The following is a 21242-nucleotide window of genomic DNA, read 5'->3' as shown; positions in this document are numbered from 1 at the left end:
ACTGTGTGCATTTGAGTAAAACCACAAGAGAACTGAAATATTGGATTTATTCTCATTACAGCAAAACTAGGAACAGCCATCAATGTCAGAAATCTTTAATGAGCACAGTCTTGTTATGACTTCTCTGTGAATTTTGGGATATGAAACCTAGAGACCTAGTAGGAAATCAATGATAATTTTTATTATAGATACAGCTGAAATCTATTCATAAAAGCTCCAGCTGGTAAGGATGTAGAGATGTCTTAATCAGAATGTTTCTAAAACTTGCAGTTAAAGCTTCCAATAATTTTCGATCAGTTTATGAAATTGTGATGTGCAGGTTCTTGTTTTGCTCAAAGATGAAGACATTTAATTCATATTTTGATTTTTATCTTAAAATGTATCATACACGTGCCACAAAGGATCTAAACACAATTACTGAGGACTGTGATAATGATTGAGATTATCATTACATTTATATTACATTTATAGTCTAGTCCAAATAGGAATTAAACATTTATTGCAAATTTGTAAATTTGTGGAATTAAAATGATTTTACTTGATATATACCAATACCAGCAGTGTGAAATGTGCTTATCATTATACAATCCCTATGGGGTTGAATTTGTGATGCTGATATGTACAGTACTGCAACAAGCATTACATCAATTAAAGTGGTTTGTGAGTGTGCACAACACCCTGGCCAAGATGTTCTCAGGACTTTCTTAAAATGTTTGCAGATTATTATCATTGGTAAATTAGGACCCATCATGCTCCTTTAAGGGAAGGGAAATGATCAGTTCCTAGAGCACTGTGGGCAGGCTCACTTCCAGGAAAGAGTCAGCATACCAGGAAGAATAAAGGGAGGGAAACATATGGGAAAAGACGCTCAGGTGATTTCTACGGTGGTCGGGAGGAAGAGACCATGAAGACAGACCAGACTTTTAAAAACTCACATGCTTTCTCTGCCCTCTCAAACTACATTTGAAGTGTAGTGCAGCTACTGGACTAGAGTATTACTTGACACATGACACATGGGTGAGAACTTTCTTTTTAGTGTTTTTGGACTCTCTGGACTACAACTGTTTTGTGTTTTCTGGTTGGCTGTTTCTTGATAAGTTGTTTTGATTTTGTTTTTGTGTTCTACTTGTGAGAAAAAAATGTGTCACTTCTTTGCTGTCTGTATTTAATTTTCACTGTGTTTGTATGACTCACCCCTTCACTGTGTGTGCCTAATATTCCAGCTGTTTTGCGCTCAATATAAACTATGTTCCAATGGTAAGGTCTCAGCTGTGTTGCTTCCATACAATGTAGTGGGATCTTAAGAATTTACTTCCTTATTTCAGTCTCCTGCGGCCCTTCTGTCAGAAATTGGCTAAATGCTTGCAAGTTAACAGGTACCCATTCTAATAAGCTAATTTTTTTTAAATTACCTGGGTTATGGAGACCTTTCTAGGAGATTAGAGGAAGTATAAAGGTAGAAATGACACTGAGCCTGATGAGGGAGCAGATAAGTAATAGGTTGCTTGAAACAAACAGAATGTGGAGCTAAATTTAGTACTTTACATCAATATACTTGATTTATATATAACTCAGACTCTAGTACACAACTATGGCAACAGGAGCTAGAAGCTAGTACCCCCCATACACTACAGTACAGGGGTGAGTAAAGACCAATTGTGAAATGTATGACGGAAATTGACCTTGATCTTCCTAGCAAAGTTCCTTCAATAGAGAGTTAACCAAACAAGAGATCGGATGAGTCAAAAGTAAGATTGAAACCTTTGTATGGGTTTGAAAAAAAACAATGGTTGACTGCTTGAAAGGACATGAAACCTGGTTTAAGGATAATTAGGAAACAGACACCGTATGCAACCACCTCACAGCTCTTTAACGTCAAAGCAAAGCCAATACACCTGATGAAGGAAGGAGCCACTAGTAGGGCTGGCTGAGTCACGACTTCCTCCAAACCCCCCATATATCTTAATTTTCCTGCACCTGGGAGATAGGAGGCAAAAATGATGTAGTAACTTACAATGAGTCATCTGGAGATTCCTGCTCTTGCTTACATACCTGGTCCCAGTTTAGGTGCACTTTCTGGAGCCCTTCTGTCTTGTGAATTGTGTGTAGTGGAATTCAAGGACCTGGTGAAAGTGTTTGTGATTGTGCCTGAGATGGAGGCACTGCCGTGACCAACCCAGAGAGTGTGTAGAGGATATGTACTGTATGTACTGTATAAGGCTTGCCATGTGTCGCCGAGCCTCAGTGAAGAGTGTTGAAGATCTGGTTCAGGTAGGAATGGTGGAGGAGAGAAACCAGCTTGGAAAGACGAAGTATTGGGCTGAGAATAATATCCCGTTCAGAATCAGAGAATTAACCAGAGGTGACATGAAGGAAAAACTCCTCAGCCTGCTGAGGTGTGTGATCACCCAAATATTGAGCCTTTAACTTGGACAGTGACTCCAATTCCTGGTCCTGGAGACCAACACACCTGATGGCTTTCATTGCACTTCAAAGAACCCTTTATTGAACCAACAAGTTGCTTGGTTAGAACATTTGCAACTTTTGTTTCTACTCAAATGTTGGAAATTTTAAGTTACTTAAATGCAATAGTTAAAAGACTGCCTCTTGCATATACTGTAGAGGAACAGAAAACAGATTTCGTGATAATCCTATAACTAATTCTATAAAGAGTGCAATTACAACAGCACAACAAAGAGGTCATTTAACCCATGTAGCCTGTTTGGTAGTTGGCAGTTAATAGATTATTTATTTTAAGTATTTAATAAATCAGCTCTGTATTAAAGAATTGATTTATATAATTTTTTAATTGAGTGCTCCAGTGGAACAAAAGCCAGTAGGTGTGTGTGTGTATGACTGTGCAATTTAATTAATTTTGATTAATCTTGATTGTGTGATTAACATTTTATCAGATAATTCTGGGTTCCCTTTTTACTTGGTTTATATAAACACCAGTAATGTTAGTTGTGAACGTGACTGCTGAGATGTGTGTGCTGCAATTGTGTTTGCATTACTGAATCCTAATACAATATTAGTGTTTTTTACAAAATGAGGGATTCCTTTGAGGTGGTCAATTCACTGGCATTTCTGTTTTCTTTGTTAAGTTCAATTTGTTCTCTTTTAACTGTGTTTTAGATACAAAAGTGGTATTGCACATGTTATTTACATAATTATCTTAATATAATTTTTATGTAAATAAGTGAGTTATGTAAATATGTTCCAGTTATGTAAATAAGGTATTTATAGTGCTACACATTATCTCCAGAAAAGTATACTTGGAGAAAGAACATGCTTTTTAAAAGTAGAATTTGGATTAGTCTGTTAATTGTATTGTGCAATGCACTTACAGTAAGGCAAGCAAAATACAATTAAAATAATTGGGACCAAAATAATCTAACATTTAATTCAAATTTTTAGGACCTAACCAACCTAATCCACAAGTTTTCTCCTACAGTAGATCATAAATATATTACTTTTAGCCTATATTAGGTAGTATTTTTTCCCTTTTTGTCATTATCGTTTTCTCGTGCTCTATAAGCCACTATACCTGCCAGCTCTTTACCTGGATCTTTGCCAATCATGCTTGAATAAAGTAAAAACTAGAAATACAGGATTTACTCAATATTAATGTCTGCATTGTCAGACACGAGGGCAGATCACTTACATGGTTCTAATTGAGATATAATATACGAGAAATTGTATTTATATCTTAAACTTTTAATTATGATCTAGAGCATTTAGGGCCTGGGTTGTGACCAGGAAAACCATTGAAACCATTGAAATGTCAGAGCTAGATACAATCCAAGGCTTGGTTTCAGCACTGCCAACAACCATGAAGTCAGCAATTTCGCAAATCCGATATTTGGAGCCTATGAGCATAATGGCAATCTTGTCAGAAGTTTAGCTCAAGAGTGTTTCTTTTGGCTTAGCGGTTCTGTTAGGACAGGGCTGGTCACCGCTGAGTGATTCATTTGTCAGCATGCCAGGATCTCAGAGAACAAGCACAGGATGTACTGCAACAAGCTTGAAGCCGTGTCATGATTGGTGCCGACGTCATCAGGTGTGGTGGCAAACTCCTCATTGATAGTTCACTCTGCCCCGTCAGTAGACTTGTGACGGGTGGAGACATGTCCACATGTGAGCATCCCTGTTGGAACTGCAAACAGAGAGGAGCCGATCTCGGCATCACCATCACTCCGGTGGTGCTAGGATGAACTCGGAATTATGTTGGAATAGTTATGGTAGCTGCATTGCCAGGGGATTCTGTTGTGACTTCAGAAATAGTCCTCAGGAGCTGGGTCACATCAGTTGACCAGTTCTTAGATTTATTTCCAAAACAAGAAAAAAGACTGTCATAGATTTCTAGACCAGACCCTAGCCTTGCTGTGAGCTTCTGTATAAACAACAATAATACATAAAGTACATAAAAAATCAAATAGAATAGAAGCGTCTAAACACTAACTGAGAAGATTCAAATCGTTCATCAGATGCTTGGTGCAATAGTAATTAAGTTACAGTACCATGATCCATTCCACATCATGGAAATAGGTCAATAATTGTTAAGGGCTTGGAGGTCCTGCTCAGCATAGGTGTGATTGCAGTAAACTCGAGTCCTACAGGCAGAAGAGCAGATGTCAGGGACTCACTGATGAGGTTAGCTGGGAAGCTAGTTTTGAATAGAGGCATTGGAACGGGGCTTAGGAAGTCTCGTTTAGCGGCTCCGTTTTTCAGGCAGCATCACTGATTGTGGAGTAAATGACTGTAGGACTACGGTGACCACTGTCAATAAAGGTGGAATAGAAAGAGGTCCTGCTTTCTTAAGGGCACCTCAGCAACAGGTGATACTATTCCCAGGCCCATTAACAATCGGCACCGTCTTCTGCTATAAATGCCCAAGACAGCAATCTTCTGACTTCATAAAATACAGTCCAATACCACAGGGCAGGCAAACCTTATTCGGCTCTGTCTTTGTGACTGAAACACAGCTTAATGCAGACAGCTAACTCCCATATTTAACTGTCCATTAATGCCAAGACTTGTTTTGAACAAATCTGTGATTCATGTAGAAAAGTTTTAGCACATGGTATTAGATTAAATTATTGCTGCCACTGGTAAAATGCTGCACATCTTTAAATTCCAAAAAATGTACTCCTGTACTATATTTCTTCAGATGGTTTTGTAGCTACTGGGTTTGTGCAATTGCAGCAAGTAAAGTGCCCTCTGTGCACAAGCTTCCCTGGGTAATTTCAGTTTGATTTGTCATGACGTTACAACATATACTATGTACAATTTCTATCTTCATTTATAGTGTTTTTCTTGTTTGCATTTAACAATGTTAAATTATGCCTTCGTTAAGAGACAGACTAAATCAGTATGCTTTTATAATGATGCAAGATTCAAGATCTGAGAACCAGTGTTGTTCTGATTATTAATCAGCAGCAACTTGTAATTAAATATGTTTTCTTACTCTTTTATTGGGAAAAAGAATTGCTAATTGCTACAGAATTATTAATAACAATTACAGAGAGACATCCAGATCTGTCTGATATTTTGCCATATGTTTGTGATGGAGAGGCTGTCTGCTGGAAGTCGTCTGTGAAGTGGGAAGGTGTCAGTGTACAGCGAGACTCGCTTAAAAACCTGTAGAATCATATGGCATGAACGCGTGTGAGTAGCACACACACACATCATTATACATTTCAGACCTGTTAGTGATACAGTTTATTTATAACTGGAACATTTGATTCGAAACCATTTCTAAAGTGGTTTAAAATGAGCACGTGATAATTTTAATTAAAGGCGTGATGCTTTCAATGTATTTCAATAATTTGTTTGATGTACAAAAATCATGATATAGTTATTTAACTTAAGACAGTATATTCATTCATCTATCCATCTTCTAATCACTTAGTCCAATTCTAGGTCATGGGGGAGCCCGAGCCTATCCTGGCAAGCAATGGGCATGAGGTGGGGTACACCAGTCCATTGTAGGGCACACACAGATGTAGCAGAGTAAGTGCGATGACATCATCACCCTCACTGCACGTAGCAGGGACCTCAGCTGCCTGGGCTGAGGGAGGTCTCCTGTCTTCCGCCCAAGTCACGGCACCAATGTGATCATTGCGCTACCCCGCGGTGTCGTGCCCCCTGCCACCCATTCCATCCCACACACCTGGGGCACGAACCTGGGTCTCCGGCGTAACGCAACAGGGCACCAACCGCATGAGCTAAAGGAGACTTCCCCCAGCCCAAGCAGCTGAGGTCCCTGCTACGCGCAGTGAGGGCGCTGACGTCACCGCACTAGCTCCGCTACACCGACACAAATGCACATACTCAGCCAGGGCCAGTTAACCTAACACTAGGGCTTTGGACTGTGGGAGGAAACTGGGGCACCCAGAGGAACCCCATGTAAGACCAGGAAGAACACACAAACTCCACAGAGACAGCATCTCAGGTGCAGAATTGAACCCAGGGCCCTAGCGATTCAAGGCAGCGATGCTAACAGCTGCGCCTCTGTTCAACCACAGTCCATTCAGATCTAATTTGATTTAGCATCTCGAGGGTTCCTGGCCCTTGTTCACATTCTTCTACACATCTTTACATTAACGAGATGGCTCTGTTTAGAATTCTAATTGTGCAATGTGACATTCAGAATTCATCAAGTTAAATGCTGCAGGTTCAGGTGTCATGGAGTACGCTCTGTATGCGAGAATGAATCTCACGATCACAAATACAGACTGCTTGACTGTGAAGCACAGAAAAGAGTTTTGACTTTGCCATCCCAATACATTTAGAGGGCAGTGGAACATCCTAGTTTGTTTTTGACAAATACAGTTATACAGTTGTCAAAAACACAAATAGAATCACATCTGCATTTATTGTCTTCAAAACCAGTACACACGAGTTAAGAACATTTAAATCAAATAATCTAAATAATCAAAAGACAGATAACATTCTTATGTAATTTGAGAGATCCCCAAACTCCGCTTTCTACTAGAAGAATACCATCTGAGAATTTTGTACGGCTGCCTGGTGGTAGGTTGAATCTTATGTTTTGGAATTGGAATGAAAACAGGAGAGCTGGAGTACTAATTATGAGACAGTCTTATTATGCTCAATACCAGCAAATGTTCAGGAATCCAAGTAAAGGTCAAGAGGCAAGTCAGTGGTTCACTGATGACTCAGCCAGGTCCTGACAGTCACACTAATGATGTGACCCATTGGTCTTACACACTAATCTAGGTCAATGGGTTTGTCTTATGCTCTGAACTGGAAGACTCAGGAGCTGCTGCCAATTGGAAACAGGCCACAGCCAATGAATGTGTCTCCTTTTGTTGGGAAAGGTAATTCCATGAATCTTCAAGTACCTTTGCATCCAGCTATATGATGATTCCATTTTTAATCATCGTATAAGGGGACATATAATGTGCATTAATGGGAAGCTGAAAGGGCTGAATGGAGAAAATGGAAATTTGCTTATTACTATCTCTCTTTCCATAATTGAATTCCTCCAGAAGGATTTACCTTCCCCACTGTGAGGAACAGGAGCCATACAGTACATAATACTGTTCGTAATTAATTATGTTTGTGTGACAGTGCTGGAAGTCTGTCAGTCAAATGAGCTGAGTTTCTGGGATCACACAGTCTTTGCCTGGACTTGGGAGGACAATGAAAATATCAACGAGTAAAGAGGCAGAGGCAGGTTATGATATGTTCTTGGTTTTCGGAAGCTGAAGCTGTAAATTGAAGATCGCAACGGGAAATGTACACACAGATGGCAGTTTTGAGTTTACCAACCAGGGGCCTCTTTGATCGCACTCTGTGAGTGTGTGATTGATGTGTGTGCGTGTACTCGCAATGACACAGGTGTGCCCGCTGTGTGTGTGTCATAAAGCTCGTCATGAGGAAGCACGCCTGCAGTGCCTGTTTTTGTAATCTGCAAGGAGATAAAAAACAGTTAATCCCACAATCAATTTTATGGCACAGGGGGAGCTTAGACCAGCACATACAATGGGAGATCATTCTGAAAGCTGGCTTTAGAAAAAACTGAGAAAATATGTGAAGACCAAATAATTTGAAAGGCTATGTGTGTTTAAGCTTGAATAACAAAGATGAGAGACTATATGATACAAGGTATGTTGTTTATATAGGAACATGTGGGGGCCTGTATTCAAAACACTTAGGTGCTTAAATCCCTAATGCTTTCTCTGGGCATTAAGGTGCTTAAGTATCTTAACTATAAGGCACATAGTGTTTTATTTGGAGATGTTGAAAAATATGGATTCAAACTGATGAAAGTGAACCACGTCAGCTCTTTAAAATGATTGAGGAGCCTGGATGCCCCTCACAAGTCATTTGTTTTCTCCTCATATCAGTGGTGTCACACAGTACTGATAGTGATCCTCACTATGTTGTGCATGCTAATAATACCGCCAATCAGGTTTTCTTTACAATTTCTTTGCTACCCTGATATAGCACGAGAAATGTGAGGGTTTGGGTAAAGCTCTCCGAAAGGACATCCGATGTAAATCAGCTCTTGGCGTCTTCCCCCAAGCAGTCATAATATGTGCTGTCATTATCCCCTGCCATTCCGTCTGTGAAATTCCAACAGCCATTCCTTCGTTTTCCAGCTCTTGTGAAAAACACATAGTTAATACAGAAGGGTGGCACAGTGGATAGCATATCTGCCTCACAAGGGTGGGGGCCTGGGGTTCAATTCCTGCTCTCTGTGAGGAGTTTCTGTGTTTGTGTGGGTTTTCCCCAGCTGCTCTGATTTCCTCCCACAGTCCAAAGACATACTGGTAGGTTCATTGGCTTCTGGGAAAACTGGCCCTGGTGTGACTGTGTGTTTGTGTCCATCCGTCCTGCGATGGACTGGCATCCTGTCCAGGGTGTACCTTGCCTTGTTCCCATTGCTTGCCAGGATAGGCTCTGGGGACCTTGTGCAGAATAAAGTGAATGAAAGGATGGTTTTAATATTTCACTTGAATTATGTTATGTTCTGATATACATGATACTGTCTGCGTCATTGCAGAAATGTCAAGGTCTTATTGTTCTTCTGATCTGGCACACACATCTGTGTGTCTCATGGAAAGCAAGCCGGGGTACGTAAAAAGACGAATTCCTAATGCAAGAAATTGTATATGGCCAATAAAGTGATCTGATCATATCCGCCTTTTCCATTTAAAACTGCACAGACTATAAATATTGAGACAAATGTAACTTTTTTCAGATATTACACAGTGATCATTTCAAACTAGTTATTAAATCTGCAGTGTGGTCTTTGCTTGTATTTTTATGGAAAAGTTTTGGATGACTGATTTTAAGAAATCTAACACATACAGTAATATACTTGATAGATCAATGGCTAAGCTGGAGAAGCTAGACTGGCTTCAGTGATTTGTTTTATTCTGTACTCCTTGGCAGCATGAATTACCAAAAAATTATCTGCCTTGATGAAGAGTCTCTCCAATTTGCCATATGTACTCTAAATCCTAATTAATTCTGTGACTTCTATTTTAATGCTGTACAGTGGGTTAAGTGTATTGAGGATCATATCCATTTATTTTGATGGGCTTTTGACTTGAATTTTAATGTAAAGGTCAAGTTCAATCTGTTTGTGAGTGGTATTGCAACAGCTGCCATACTCATGAAAGATATGGTTTAGCATTTACACTTAATACTTTGTTCCATTGTTTTTGTTTCTTAAGGAAAATGACCGAATATGAATAAAAGTTATTGTTGTAGTACGTTATGTGATTCACATATTGTATATATTTTTTACTCCAATATAGAGTATACTGTATTTCACAACGTACTGTTTTAAAATCGTGTTCTCTCGTGAAAACTGGAGACAAACACATTTAAGTGTGGCATATCAGTGCAGGGGAGTAATTCGTATAAAACAGTTAAGCAAACAAACAGTTAAGTTTAGTTAAGTCCTGCCATGATCACCCAACAGTACGTGATCGTACAGTAGGTGCTTCAAGCTGAAAAATCCCAACAAGGTGTTCCATGCCACTACAGATGCCACAGAAGCACTACTAGCAATTTTGAAATGTTAAAATGTCACAATGTCAATAGTCAGGCATGTTCAAGACCTCTACAATCACCTTGAGATAGCAACTCTAACAACCCGGTCTTAGCAACTAAATAATCTATCTGCAAATATAATTATAGTGCATTTAATGTCAAGACATCTCAAAGTGTTTTACAAGAGAGGTAAAACAATCAGCACTACCTAGGAAGAAAGCTCATGTAGAAGGAAACCCTACCCTGGAGCAATGTTTCCTTGGCAACAAGGTTACAATAACATGATATTTGTCACTGTTGACCAACAGTACTGTAAGTCCAGGATTCTCAAAAATTTCCATGATGCAGATTCCCAGTGGTGCCGATTGTGCTCATGCCAGCTGCGACCTTGGTGGCACAGCCTCGTCTTCATGGACGGATCGAGACTCAGCTGGCAGCTAGCAGCGGGGTGACGGGCAGCCCTCCGATGATGATTGCAGTGGAGACAGACAGGTCTAGGTGCACAGGCCAGTTCTGTAATGGTTTGGGGACACATGACATCCACACACAAAATACAGGGGCTCTAACAACTGTAGAATACAGGAACAACAGTACACGCAGGTTCAACCTGTTGTTTAATCAAGGAAATCCATCAGGAAACTTAAACATTACTTTTTTTTAAAACACATGCTATAAATGATAATGTACTGTAGGTATATTGTAGGTACAGTATGTTAAGCTGTACCTTATCAGTCTTTACATGTTCATCTCAAATAAGTCTGATTGGTCTGAGTTTCCTGGTTCACACTTTGTTACCTTTATTGATGCTCCAAAAAATCCTAGTTAACACTGTACAGTACATACAGAAAGTAAACTTGCATTTATTTTACTACAAATGAAAATTGTTGTCAAGCCTGGTTAAGGGGTCTTAAATCTTAGAGCTCCTAGTCTTTGCATGTTTTCTACTTCTGTTACGTGTAACGTTAGGGTTATTCATATCCAAGAAAATGTTCTTCTGAAAAGTGTACTTTGGATTTTATTTAATGAACTATTCACAGTAAATCTTCTTGTATTTTGTAGTTAAGGTGGTTAAAGTGTATGACTAATCATCCTTACATATGTATGGAGTATTTGATCATTTTTAAATTCTCTCTTGACGGGATACATGTTTAAAGGCTTATAGATGTCTGCACTTTGACAAGCTTATTACAGTTGACATTTTCAACACTAACTTGATGTTTCTAGACGATACGTCTTAAACCCCCCTGACCAGAAATTTACAGTTACTTTATACAATTCCAAAATAAATGGGCTTTTCAGAGATACAGGCTTAAGTCTTTCTTCCATCTAGACAGATTATGTGACAACTCAACATGATCCTACATGATACAATTATTGAAAGTGTAAGATCAACTTGTAGTTCTTTCCAGTTGCCCTGTACTACTCTTATTTAAGTACCGTAGTATGCTTCATATGATATTTCATCTATCTGAAGCATTTACATAGTAAAAGTAATTGTGTTATGTAATGCTTTTCATCTCAAAGGATTCCAGATTGCTCTACATATAGCAGGGATCCCACTACATCCACCACTAAGTACAGCCCCACCTGGGCCAACCCCTCTACAGAGCAGAACAGGTTGAGAAGTGAGAAATTGCTTCACTAATTGAATTCAGGTGGAATGTAGGCCAGGCTTTGCAAACTCATACTGTATATGTTTTTAGCCAGGACACAGGGGCTCACACAAATAATTACCAAGATCATAGCTTAACAGTGTCTATCCAGTTTATTTCCAAAGCTATTTGCCTTACTATGACAGGAACAGCCTCACAGTTGTAGGGTTGGTAGGACCCCAATATTATGAAGCTGTGATTTGCACCTCCATACTATTAATATATAATATAATTGTAATGGGGTATAAGAACATAAAATGAGAGGAGGCTATTGGCCCCATATATTGTAGCTTGTGTGGCTTTTTAGTAGGTCATTTATTGTGCAGTATTTGTTTTCCCTGTTCATGAGGATGACATCTGAGAGTGCTATACCATGCCTCACTTGGAAGGAGTTGCAGACACACGTGGATTTGTTCAACCAACAAGTGAGAATGCAAGTTAAATGGCCCAATTAATTTAGATTTTCCTAATTCTTACATCGACAATAATTTACCATTTCCAGCTGCCATTCAATTCGGCCGTGTTTATTTCATCATCTCTGAACCCATTGCTGTTGACACTTGGTTTGGAATTGGATCCTTGTTGCATTTCTGTTTTAATGAGCTGATTAAATTGAAGTATTTAGTATGTTATCAAAGGGTAAAAAGTAAAAAGTGTATTATTTTGATATAATTGTAGTATTTACTCCTGGCATTCTTTAATGGGCCTTCACAAAGTACACAACATAATTCAGGACAATTAATACATTGGTCACCAAAAGTTGCTCAAGAGGCATTTTCAGTTATCATTAGTCCTGCTGAAGCAACCTGTCGAAAACGCCTCACGCATTGTTTTAATAATACAGCTAGGCATTCAGCCAACCAACATCGATACATGTCAGTGGAATTAAAACTCCTGTTCGAGCATTATAATCTGTTATAATATGTATTACCCTTAGGGAGCACAACAAGCCTTTTTTCTCATCACTCTCTTTTAAATCGATTATCTTGCTGCACAGCGCTGCATTTTTGTTACAATACAAAACATTTATCTAAATCTCTTTAGAAAAACCAAGGTTCAAGAAAGTGTATGGAGAGGGACTGATACTGAGGTGAGGTAAACTGAAACGGACTAAAATATTAAATATTTTATATTTTCATCCCTGTGAAGTTAAGTTAGTGGGAATCATCAAGGCGTGACACTTACATTTGTTACATTTTGTAAAACCACAGCCTGAGCTTTCTCTTTAATTTAGCTCTGTGGCACAGTCTTTCTCACGTGGAAAAGCACTGCTGTTGTCACACAGAGTAATAAACAGAAAAGTAAAAAAATGGAAAGATTACCTCTTAAGCCTACGGTCTCCAGGTGTGTTGGGGTGATGAGGCAGTCTGAAGGACGGGTGAGGGTGAGGGACAGGATCAGTGTTGAATTTGTAGATCATAATTTACTGACAATTCTGAATGAATTTGAATCGATATGGCATTTTCAAAGAAACCTGTGTGAAGCTATAAATACAAAATTGATTTTTCCATAATAAGTATTAGACACAAGAATATAGGGAAGGTTTTCATTTTTTATTTCTTTCTTTCATTCTTTTTCATTTTTTAGGGGTTTGTTAATAGAAGTGGGGAGATATTATGTATTGTTTGCTCTGATTCCTTGCTATTAGTTAATAAGGTATAGCTAAAACAAACAAAAAAACATTGTTTACTGTACACTTTCTACTGCTTGCCATATGTGTGTAGTTATGTGTTTAAATATTCCAAAGGCAATATCAGACTGGAATAAAAATGTTATTATTAATTTTGAGGATGTGAATGTTCCATAGAAAATGTTTTTGACATGTGTATACTAATTAAAATCCTAAATAACCCTTTACTACAAAATATAATGTAAAATGGATCATTCTAAGTAGATGACCTTATCAAAACTATGATTTCATTATTTATAGATAACCTACAGTTGAAAATTTGAAAACAGAAACAATCATGAAACACCAACAACAAAAAAAGTGAAAAATAAAAATAAAAAAAAGATAAAAACCCCAGCCTTGTACTATACACATCTGAAACCAGCTAAAATACAATCTAGAAAAGACAAACAAATCTTCAGTTGCAGGTCTGTAAGATTTGTTGATGCCTTTACGTCATCACCTGACCATCTGGTTAAAACCTGGAAAAAGTGCTTAAGTGGTAAATAACTGAGAGCTCCGGTGGAACTCGAACTGGAAGACAGCTCACTAATTTAGGATTTAATGGCTGCATATGATTTCAGGGCTTATGGACCATAAATGGTGAAACATCAGTGTTCAGTGATTGTGGTTACAGGAGTGAAACAAAAGGAGTCCAATACCACACAAATGTTTGATCTCATGGAGCTTTGGTCTGACTTCAACATGCTAACTAGTACTGAGTGCTGAAGTAAGGCACAGAGTACAACTGATATCAGTAGTGATACATGAAGTATCTTACAGAGTACAGCTGATATCAGTAGTGATACATGAGTATCCCACAGACTACAGCTGGTAATTCATGTATATGATATATCTCAGAGTACAGTTGACGTCACTAGTCATACATGAAGTATCTTACAGAGTACAGTTGACGTCACTAGTCATACATGAAGTATCTTACAGAGTACAGCTGATATCAGTAGTGATACATGAAGTATCTTACAGAGTACAGCTGATATCAGTAGTGATACATGAAGTATCTCACAGACTACAGTTGATGTCAGTCACTAGTGATACTGCTTGGTTAAATTGGGGCTCTATTAGGAAGAACAGCCTTGGAATGATCCATCTTCTTAGATCCATAAAATTGACATACAGTACTTTTGATTTTTCATCTATTTAATGTTCTAATTTCTATGCAGATGTACACTCAGAAGCAGTAGGTGGTCTTTGCGGCTGTCATTGATCATGGTGTTCCCTTTTGCATGTTATAGGAGTGACTTAGCTGTAGTCCATTCATGCCACTGAGTACAGAGAAGAAAAATATTCCCTCTGGATTTTGAGCTCTATATAACACCGCTGTTAATTGGCCTCATTAAATTACAAATGAGGTATATACATTTTTTTAAATAGAATATTTAATCAAAACTTAAATGCTGAAATTAATGTTTTTGTGGTGAAAGGAAAGAAATAGTATTTAGACTCTTTTTTAATTCCATTAAAATGTGACATCACTGGAAGACGTTTTGCAAAGCACTGTATATAATCATATCAGTATATAATCAGTGTATATAATCATAACAACATTCTCATGTTTTTACTGCAGGATTTTATAAAAAACCATACAATATTATTTATGATTTCTTTTCCTCAAACTAAAATCACTGTACATAACGTGTAATGCACAGCAGAAGCAGAAAGTGGAAAAAGACTCATCAAATTGCCTTTGTAACGGTCCAATGTAAAAAGACATTATACTGTACATTAAAACCTTGGAAAAAATTAAGGTGTTTAAATGAGATTTCACAATGTTTCAAAACATAGTGTCGCTGATGGATTTGTATTTTTAGTTAGGATGCAGGCTGTGGAATCCTGAAACCTATTTGGTGTCTTTGAAGATACCCTAGTAAGAAAGTACAGTTTACTCTTGATAATATAAAGGTGAGTATCAATATTTCTATATCAAATTTTCAGAGCAAGGGTCTTATCTTAGCGATTCTGTATGGGTAGATTCCCTTGTGATGTTCCTAAAATGCATTTCAAATGCTAAAACAAGGTCAAAAGTAACACCATGGTTTCTAATGTCCTTCAAAGGCTTGATTTCAGCACTGCCAGCAACAACCCTGAAGACACCAACTTTGCAGACTGATGAACCTGTGAGCAAAACGTGTCATGGTTTATCTTGAGCAATTTCTTTTACATCCATATCTTAATGTTAGACAGAAACCTGTAATGCATAAAAACAGCAGCAGGTCATCTGATTTTGCACTCCAAATTAATCCATCATTAGAATGTTGCAGTACAGAACCACATGCAGCTACACAATCCTGCTTTTAATGGCTTGGATTGTGTTTATTCTGTTTATTCCTAACAGAAATCAAAAATGAATCTGAGGCTTCATACATTCTTCAACATTAGATTCTGCATGTCAGAATTCAAGTCAATTAGTCGCATATTAATAGATTTGCCAATTTTTTAAATGTTTCTCTTGATGTTAAGAATGTTTTTTCAATAATTCTGAGGTCACATGTTAAAAATGCTGGAATACAGCAGATTGAAAAGGTCAATCTTCAGCTGAAGGAGTCTGAAGAAAGGTCATCCCAAATTCCCTGACTTAATTGAAAGATTGACATACAGTATCATAGTCTCTTCAAGACACTGTCAACACTTCTTTCCCAACCTGTTGAGCAGGTTGACTCTGGACTCTGACTGCTGTCAGCAGAATGACAGTTGAAATATACAGTATCTGCTGGAAACAAATATAAGATAGAACCGACGGTATCATACTGAATTTTGTGCTTAACTGTTTGTCAGCCATATGTCAGTGTATGTAGTGGATCACAGGACCAATAAACCTATGATCTCTTTACTATGATGAGTTCCAGCAGGTCAAGTGGATTCCCATGCCTCTAAGAGCGATCAACTCAGAATAAATACAGCTTCTTTAAAACTATTGCATTGGCTTTCCAATAAATACACTTTCCTTTAATGTTTAATTGTATCCATTTAAAAAGCTAAAATTTGCTAAAATAACAATGCAGACTGTACTAATTAAGGAAAACAAACATGATTAACTGCCGGACTGTGCTGGCCTCTTGTAGGGAACTCAATCAAGATGCTTGTGGAGAAGTACTTTCACAACCATTACTAAGTTTTTTTTTGCCTTGTTTTTTAAAATTCCCGTTGAGGTAACACTAATTTTCACCATTTGAAAATGATTGTTCTGACAAATCATTATCTACATATTGTTTAGGTTTGTCCTTGACTTTAAGTGCCATACTAAAAAAAAAAGCCTTCAGCTGGAAATCTCTCAATTAGTTCAACTCTACCTCCCCAGCTCTCTGGGGAACACAGTGGAATACAGTAACTTGGAACGACTGAGTTTATTAGAACAATACACTTCATGGAGTTTAATGCCCTGACCTAGAGAAGGAAATAATCATATTTTTTAATAAGCCCTGTGCTGTGTGCTATGAAGTACATACATGGAAGAAAGACAAGAAATGTGAAATAATGAAAGGTTTAAACAGTGCTGACAGTCCATTAGTGTTCCATTATTTCACTAATCTTTGTCAAAAATATAACTTTATACACCCATAATTAAGACACATTGCTGTAACGCTTTTTATCCAAAAGCCTGGCCCATGGGAGAGCCTGCAGGCAAAAGGGGATCTGTGATTCACCTCTGAGGTGCTTCACACACCTGGCAGCTAATCGGCACCTACAGCCCCACCAAATAGAGACAGAAAGAGAGAGATCACTCTATTAGCCATATACAATTTCTTGCATTGGGAATTTGTCTTTTCACATAACCCAGCTTGCTCTCCATGAGACACACAGGTGGAAAGAGAGAAGCTTGGGGACAGAGTGCAGGGTCTGCCATTTATACAGCACCCCTGGAGCAGCTGGGGTTAAGGGCCTTGCTCAGGGGCCCAACGGAGTAGGATTCTTCTGCCAGCCATGAGATTTGAATTAGCAACCTTCCAGCCACAGGGAGAGAGCCATAACCACAGTGCCAATGCTCTGCTCCAATAGCAAAGCAGATGGAGAAGGGAGAAATTTTAGCCCTGATTGTGATTCGAATATTGGTGGTTTAAATTAGTCCCTTATTTTAGTCATCTCTAGAGGGCAGTAGCTGTTACTTAGGGTTCGCTGCAATGGAGAACATTTATTTTGGAGCTGTGGACTAATTTCAGAGTCAGGTTTGTTTAAATTTGTCTTTAGTTAGTGAAGTAGTTTAACTAAATAGCCAATATGTGGTTAGCTGTGTGCTAGCCATGAGATAAAATCCAGTTAGTACACTGTTTTCAGTCCATTGTAATTCACCTAAAGGGTTTTGAAGACTATTTCCTTTTGATTGAAAAGTATACAGTACAAAGTACAAATGCCTATTTCAAACTAAAACTGCAATATTCATTATCATATGAGAAGGGGTAACTTTTAACTATGCACAATATACAGTATACTGTAGTACGTTATGCAAAAGCATAGGGGTGGACTTGGTTATACTGTGAATTTGGCTGTTTGCAATAGTTATCTGCAGCAAACCCTCTCGAGTGTTGAGTCCTACTGTACTATATTGAGGTAGGTGACCTGTGGGGGAAAAATGATAATGACTTTTAAAACACAGAAAGACACAGCCTGTAAGAATCAAATCCTAACAAAGAACAATAGGTTTTATTTTTGGTCCTACACTTAATTCCTCTAGGATGGAATTGTGGGCCTGTGGGAGAAGGAAAAGACCAGCAATGGCAGAAATATGGTCTGAGCCATCTTAAAGCCTGAAGGACAACAGCAAGTGTAATTTTGGTGTTTCTCCGGTAAAACAATAAACAGTTCTTTATTTACGTGTGCAACCTATTGCCATATTAGTATCTTCGTCTTTATTATGATAAAGCTATTTTTTTTGGTGCTCAAGCTCATTTGCGTTTATTCTCTCCCTTCAAGATATTCCAAGTGTTTAACTATTGCTCTTTCAGGTTCTCTGTAGTTTCTGTATCATATTTGTGATCTGGGAACAGGTTCCAAACACTGAACTGCTTGCTTTACTCCGAAATATGCTACAAATGACTTCTTGTTTCTGTATGTTCACCTTCAGACATGATTTCGAGATGTTTGGGCTGCTCTTTGTTCTAATGCGTTAATTATGAATACCAGGATTTTGTGAGTTTGACACAAAAGGAAGATCCATGGATGTTTGTTATTTGTTTATGTGATATGCGTTTTCAATATTTTACATGATATTCTTTAATTTCAGATGGGAATATCTGCTGTTAACTCTACATTCAAGTCAAGTATACCAGAAAATGCTGATATATTGGTTGCAGTTGTATATTCAGTATTTGGTAAGTATACCTTTTAATGTACCTTTGTACTAAAACACTGTACAAACTTGTGATACACCTGTTGTGGGATGTCATAAAGACCCCCCCCACTTCCTGGTTTTAAAATTTACACCTGACCAATTGTCTCACACCAACCGGTCATGTGATTGATGACAGCAGGTCATTCTCCACAGCCTTCTGGGGAATGGAGTTCAGACAGGTGTCCCCATCTTGTCTGCACCTACCTTCCTCTCCCAGTACTGTTACTGTTACAGAAATGTTAAGTTAATATTATGCTCTCTCATGGAGAAAATGATGGTGATACAATACTTAAAAAATGTACTAAAATAATGCTAATGCAAAATAGAAATGTGAAAATCTGCAAGAAGTATAATGATTATTTTAAATAAAGAACCTTAAAGAGGACAGAATTTGGTATACTAAGTATTTTTATATGGCTTCAAGGAAGGGGATAAATGTAAGAATTTAAATTATGAAAAACTCAGATGAAATTGAAAAAAAGTCAGTACAGACAAGGATTATCTTATGCTGAAAAGCTAGTAGTTGAAAGTTTAGAAGCCTATGGCTATTTTGCAACCAAATCATCTTGCTATTTTACTGCTGAATTCAGCTTCAATTCAATTGTTGCCATATCTGAAGAAAGGTGTATTTAGGTACCTGGTAGTATAGTGGCGAAGACCCTTTTAGCCTATGTCCGCCTGGAATTTCCTCCCCTTAAACATTTTGTTATATCTCTGCAGCAGAACATAGCAGGAGCCTGGTTCAGGTCTTAAATTAAAGCTTACCCCCTTGGCTTTGAGTGTGAACAGTGAAATTTCTTATATTTCTTAACCAAGATAGATCAGCTGATTCCGGTCATCAATGTGTCTCACACCTAGCACAGCTAAGTAAACATCTCCTTTCCCTGAAGCTTCCAAGAACTAGAAATGTTGACAATAGTCAGGTGCTGACCACTGTCCCTTAGATTGACACCACAACAGACACTACCCAATAACAATATATACACCGTACAGTAGGACAATTGTTTATTCACTTGACCATTGTGTACATAAATCATCTTTTAATATTTTAATTACAAATACAACAGAAGAAAAAAAATGTACCTAATTACACACATGATAGGAAAGCAACACTAGTAAATTAGAAAAGCTGAAAACTATGAGTAAGCCATTCTGCCCATCAATCTCACTTTGTTGCTTCTTGGTAATTTATTGTCAAGTAGCCTTCTTTTTTATGAATCACAACACTATAAGCAAAGCAGACAGAAGTGTTTGGAAAAGGATTTCAAGATTCATCTCTTTCTCGTCACAACAGAACTTGGACAGTAAGTGATGCTGGATCTGGATTAACAGGGTGAATTATGGAAGCACTTCAGTGCAGAACCTGGGGTTCATTCTAAATTTAGAGAGGCAGACATCTGTTGTATGTGACATTTCGGTAATAACTCTACGACAGGGATAACCTGTGGCAATGTTTGAATTGAATGTTGCTGCATAAAGGCTTCATAAGAGGTCATGATATTTGGTTTATTTATAGTGCTTAGTATGATGTGAAGTTACAACAAATGTCCTGTTTTATTCACACGTTATATATTTTGCACATGTCCCTATAAAGCATCAAGCACGGGATTATAACATTTTATGTAGCAGTTATGAAGGGATAAAGCCATTATGCAACAACATTCAAGTAGAGTTTTACCAAAACAGCCATTGTGTTATGTGTGTAAACATTTTCCATGGGTTCTGACACATGTGCAATGATCACTTCTAAACACCCATTTCTGGTGATAACAGATAGTGACTGGAGCTGCACTCTGACTATAAAACCTTTCTGAAAATGTACTCTGTGTGTGTCTTCTTGGATGTTCTTCAGAAAATGGCCTTTTTCATACCAAACTGAAACTCATTTCAAGCCTTTGCTGCACCATGCTGTGACTTATTGCATCCTATACATCATTTATGTGATGGTCAGATTCCTGCTACTGCTAATTCTAGCAACTACATCCTCAATGGCAAAACAGGCTGAAGAAATATTCTTCTGCTACCTGGATTATTATAACAACTGTTTTGCCAGACAAAGGATGCAGCAAAATTAAATCTACAGTCATCCTGGTTTCCATGTCGTATGTTCAAGGAAGCTCTCTGTCAAGATGTGTTTAGAGGATGGTATGCAGCAATTTCTCCAAAATAAAATACGTCCAGCTCCAACAGATTTACAGGTGAAAAGCAAAGGGCACTGAGAGCAGGATAGTGATCCTGGAAACTCCTATTCATAATCTGGCAAGAAGGTGATCCAGCCCTGGGCAGGGGCAGAGGCAGAGGAGCATTTCAGCAGCTGTAACTGTGAGTGAGCATTCCGATTTCAGATCCGTTCTTCTTCTGGAGAGGGTGTTCAAAACATAGTCTGCCTCATCGTTTCTGATGCTTCCAGCAAACTCATGAAACTGAGATCTACTGTTCAGGCAGTGAACACCCAGTCCTGTACATCGCACTGCCTGTACATTGACAGTGACATTATTGCCCTGAACAAACCTGACGACCTGGGAAAGGGGCAACTCACAGA

The 21242-nt window shown here is 38.2% G+C and overlaps 1 protein-coding gene across 5 annotated transcripts in view; it reads left to right on the top strand.

Annotated features, from left to right (window-relative positions):
• The window catches only part of opn7a (opsin 7, group member a), a 65275-nt gene that overhangs the window by 8780 nt on the left and 35253 nt on the right, over positions 1 to 21242 (top strand). For all 5 annotated transcript variants that reach the window (XM_088644320.1, XM_088644319.1, XM_088644321.1 and 2 more), the window contains one exon: positions 18593 to 18680. In XM_088644320.1, the coding sequence (XP_088500446.1) occupies positions 18593 to 18680 (88 nt within the window). The remainder of the gene's footprint in view (positions 1 to 18592; positions 18681 to 21242) is intronic.

This window comes from Lepisosteus platostomus, chromosome 8 (genome assembly GCF_059453375.1).
Source record: "Lepisosteus platostomus isolate fLepPlt1 chromosome 8, fLepPlt1.hap1, whole genome shotgun sequence".
Classification (NCBI taxonomy): Eukaryota; Metazoa; Chordata; class Actinopteri; order Semionotiformes; family Lepisosteidae; genus Lepisosteus; species Lepisosteus platostomus.
The sequence above is the reverse complement of the archived record's forward strand: the minus strand, read 5'-3'. Positions and strand labels throughout refer to the sequence as shown.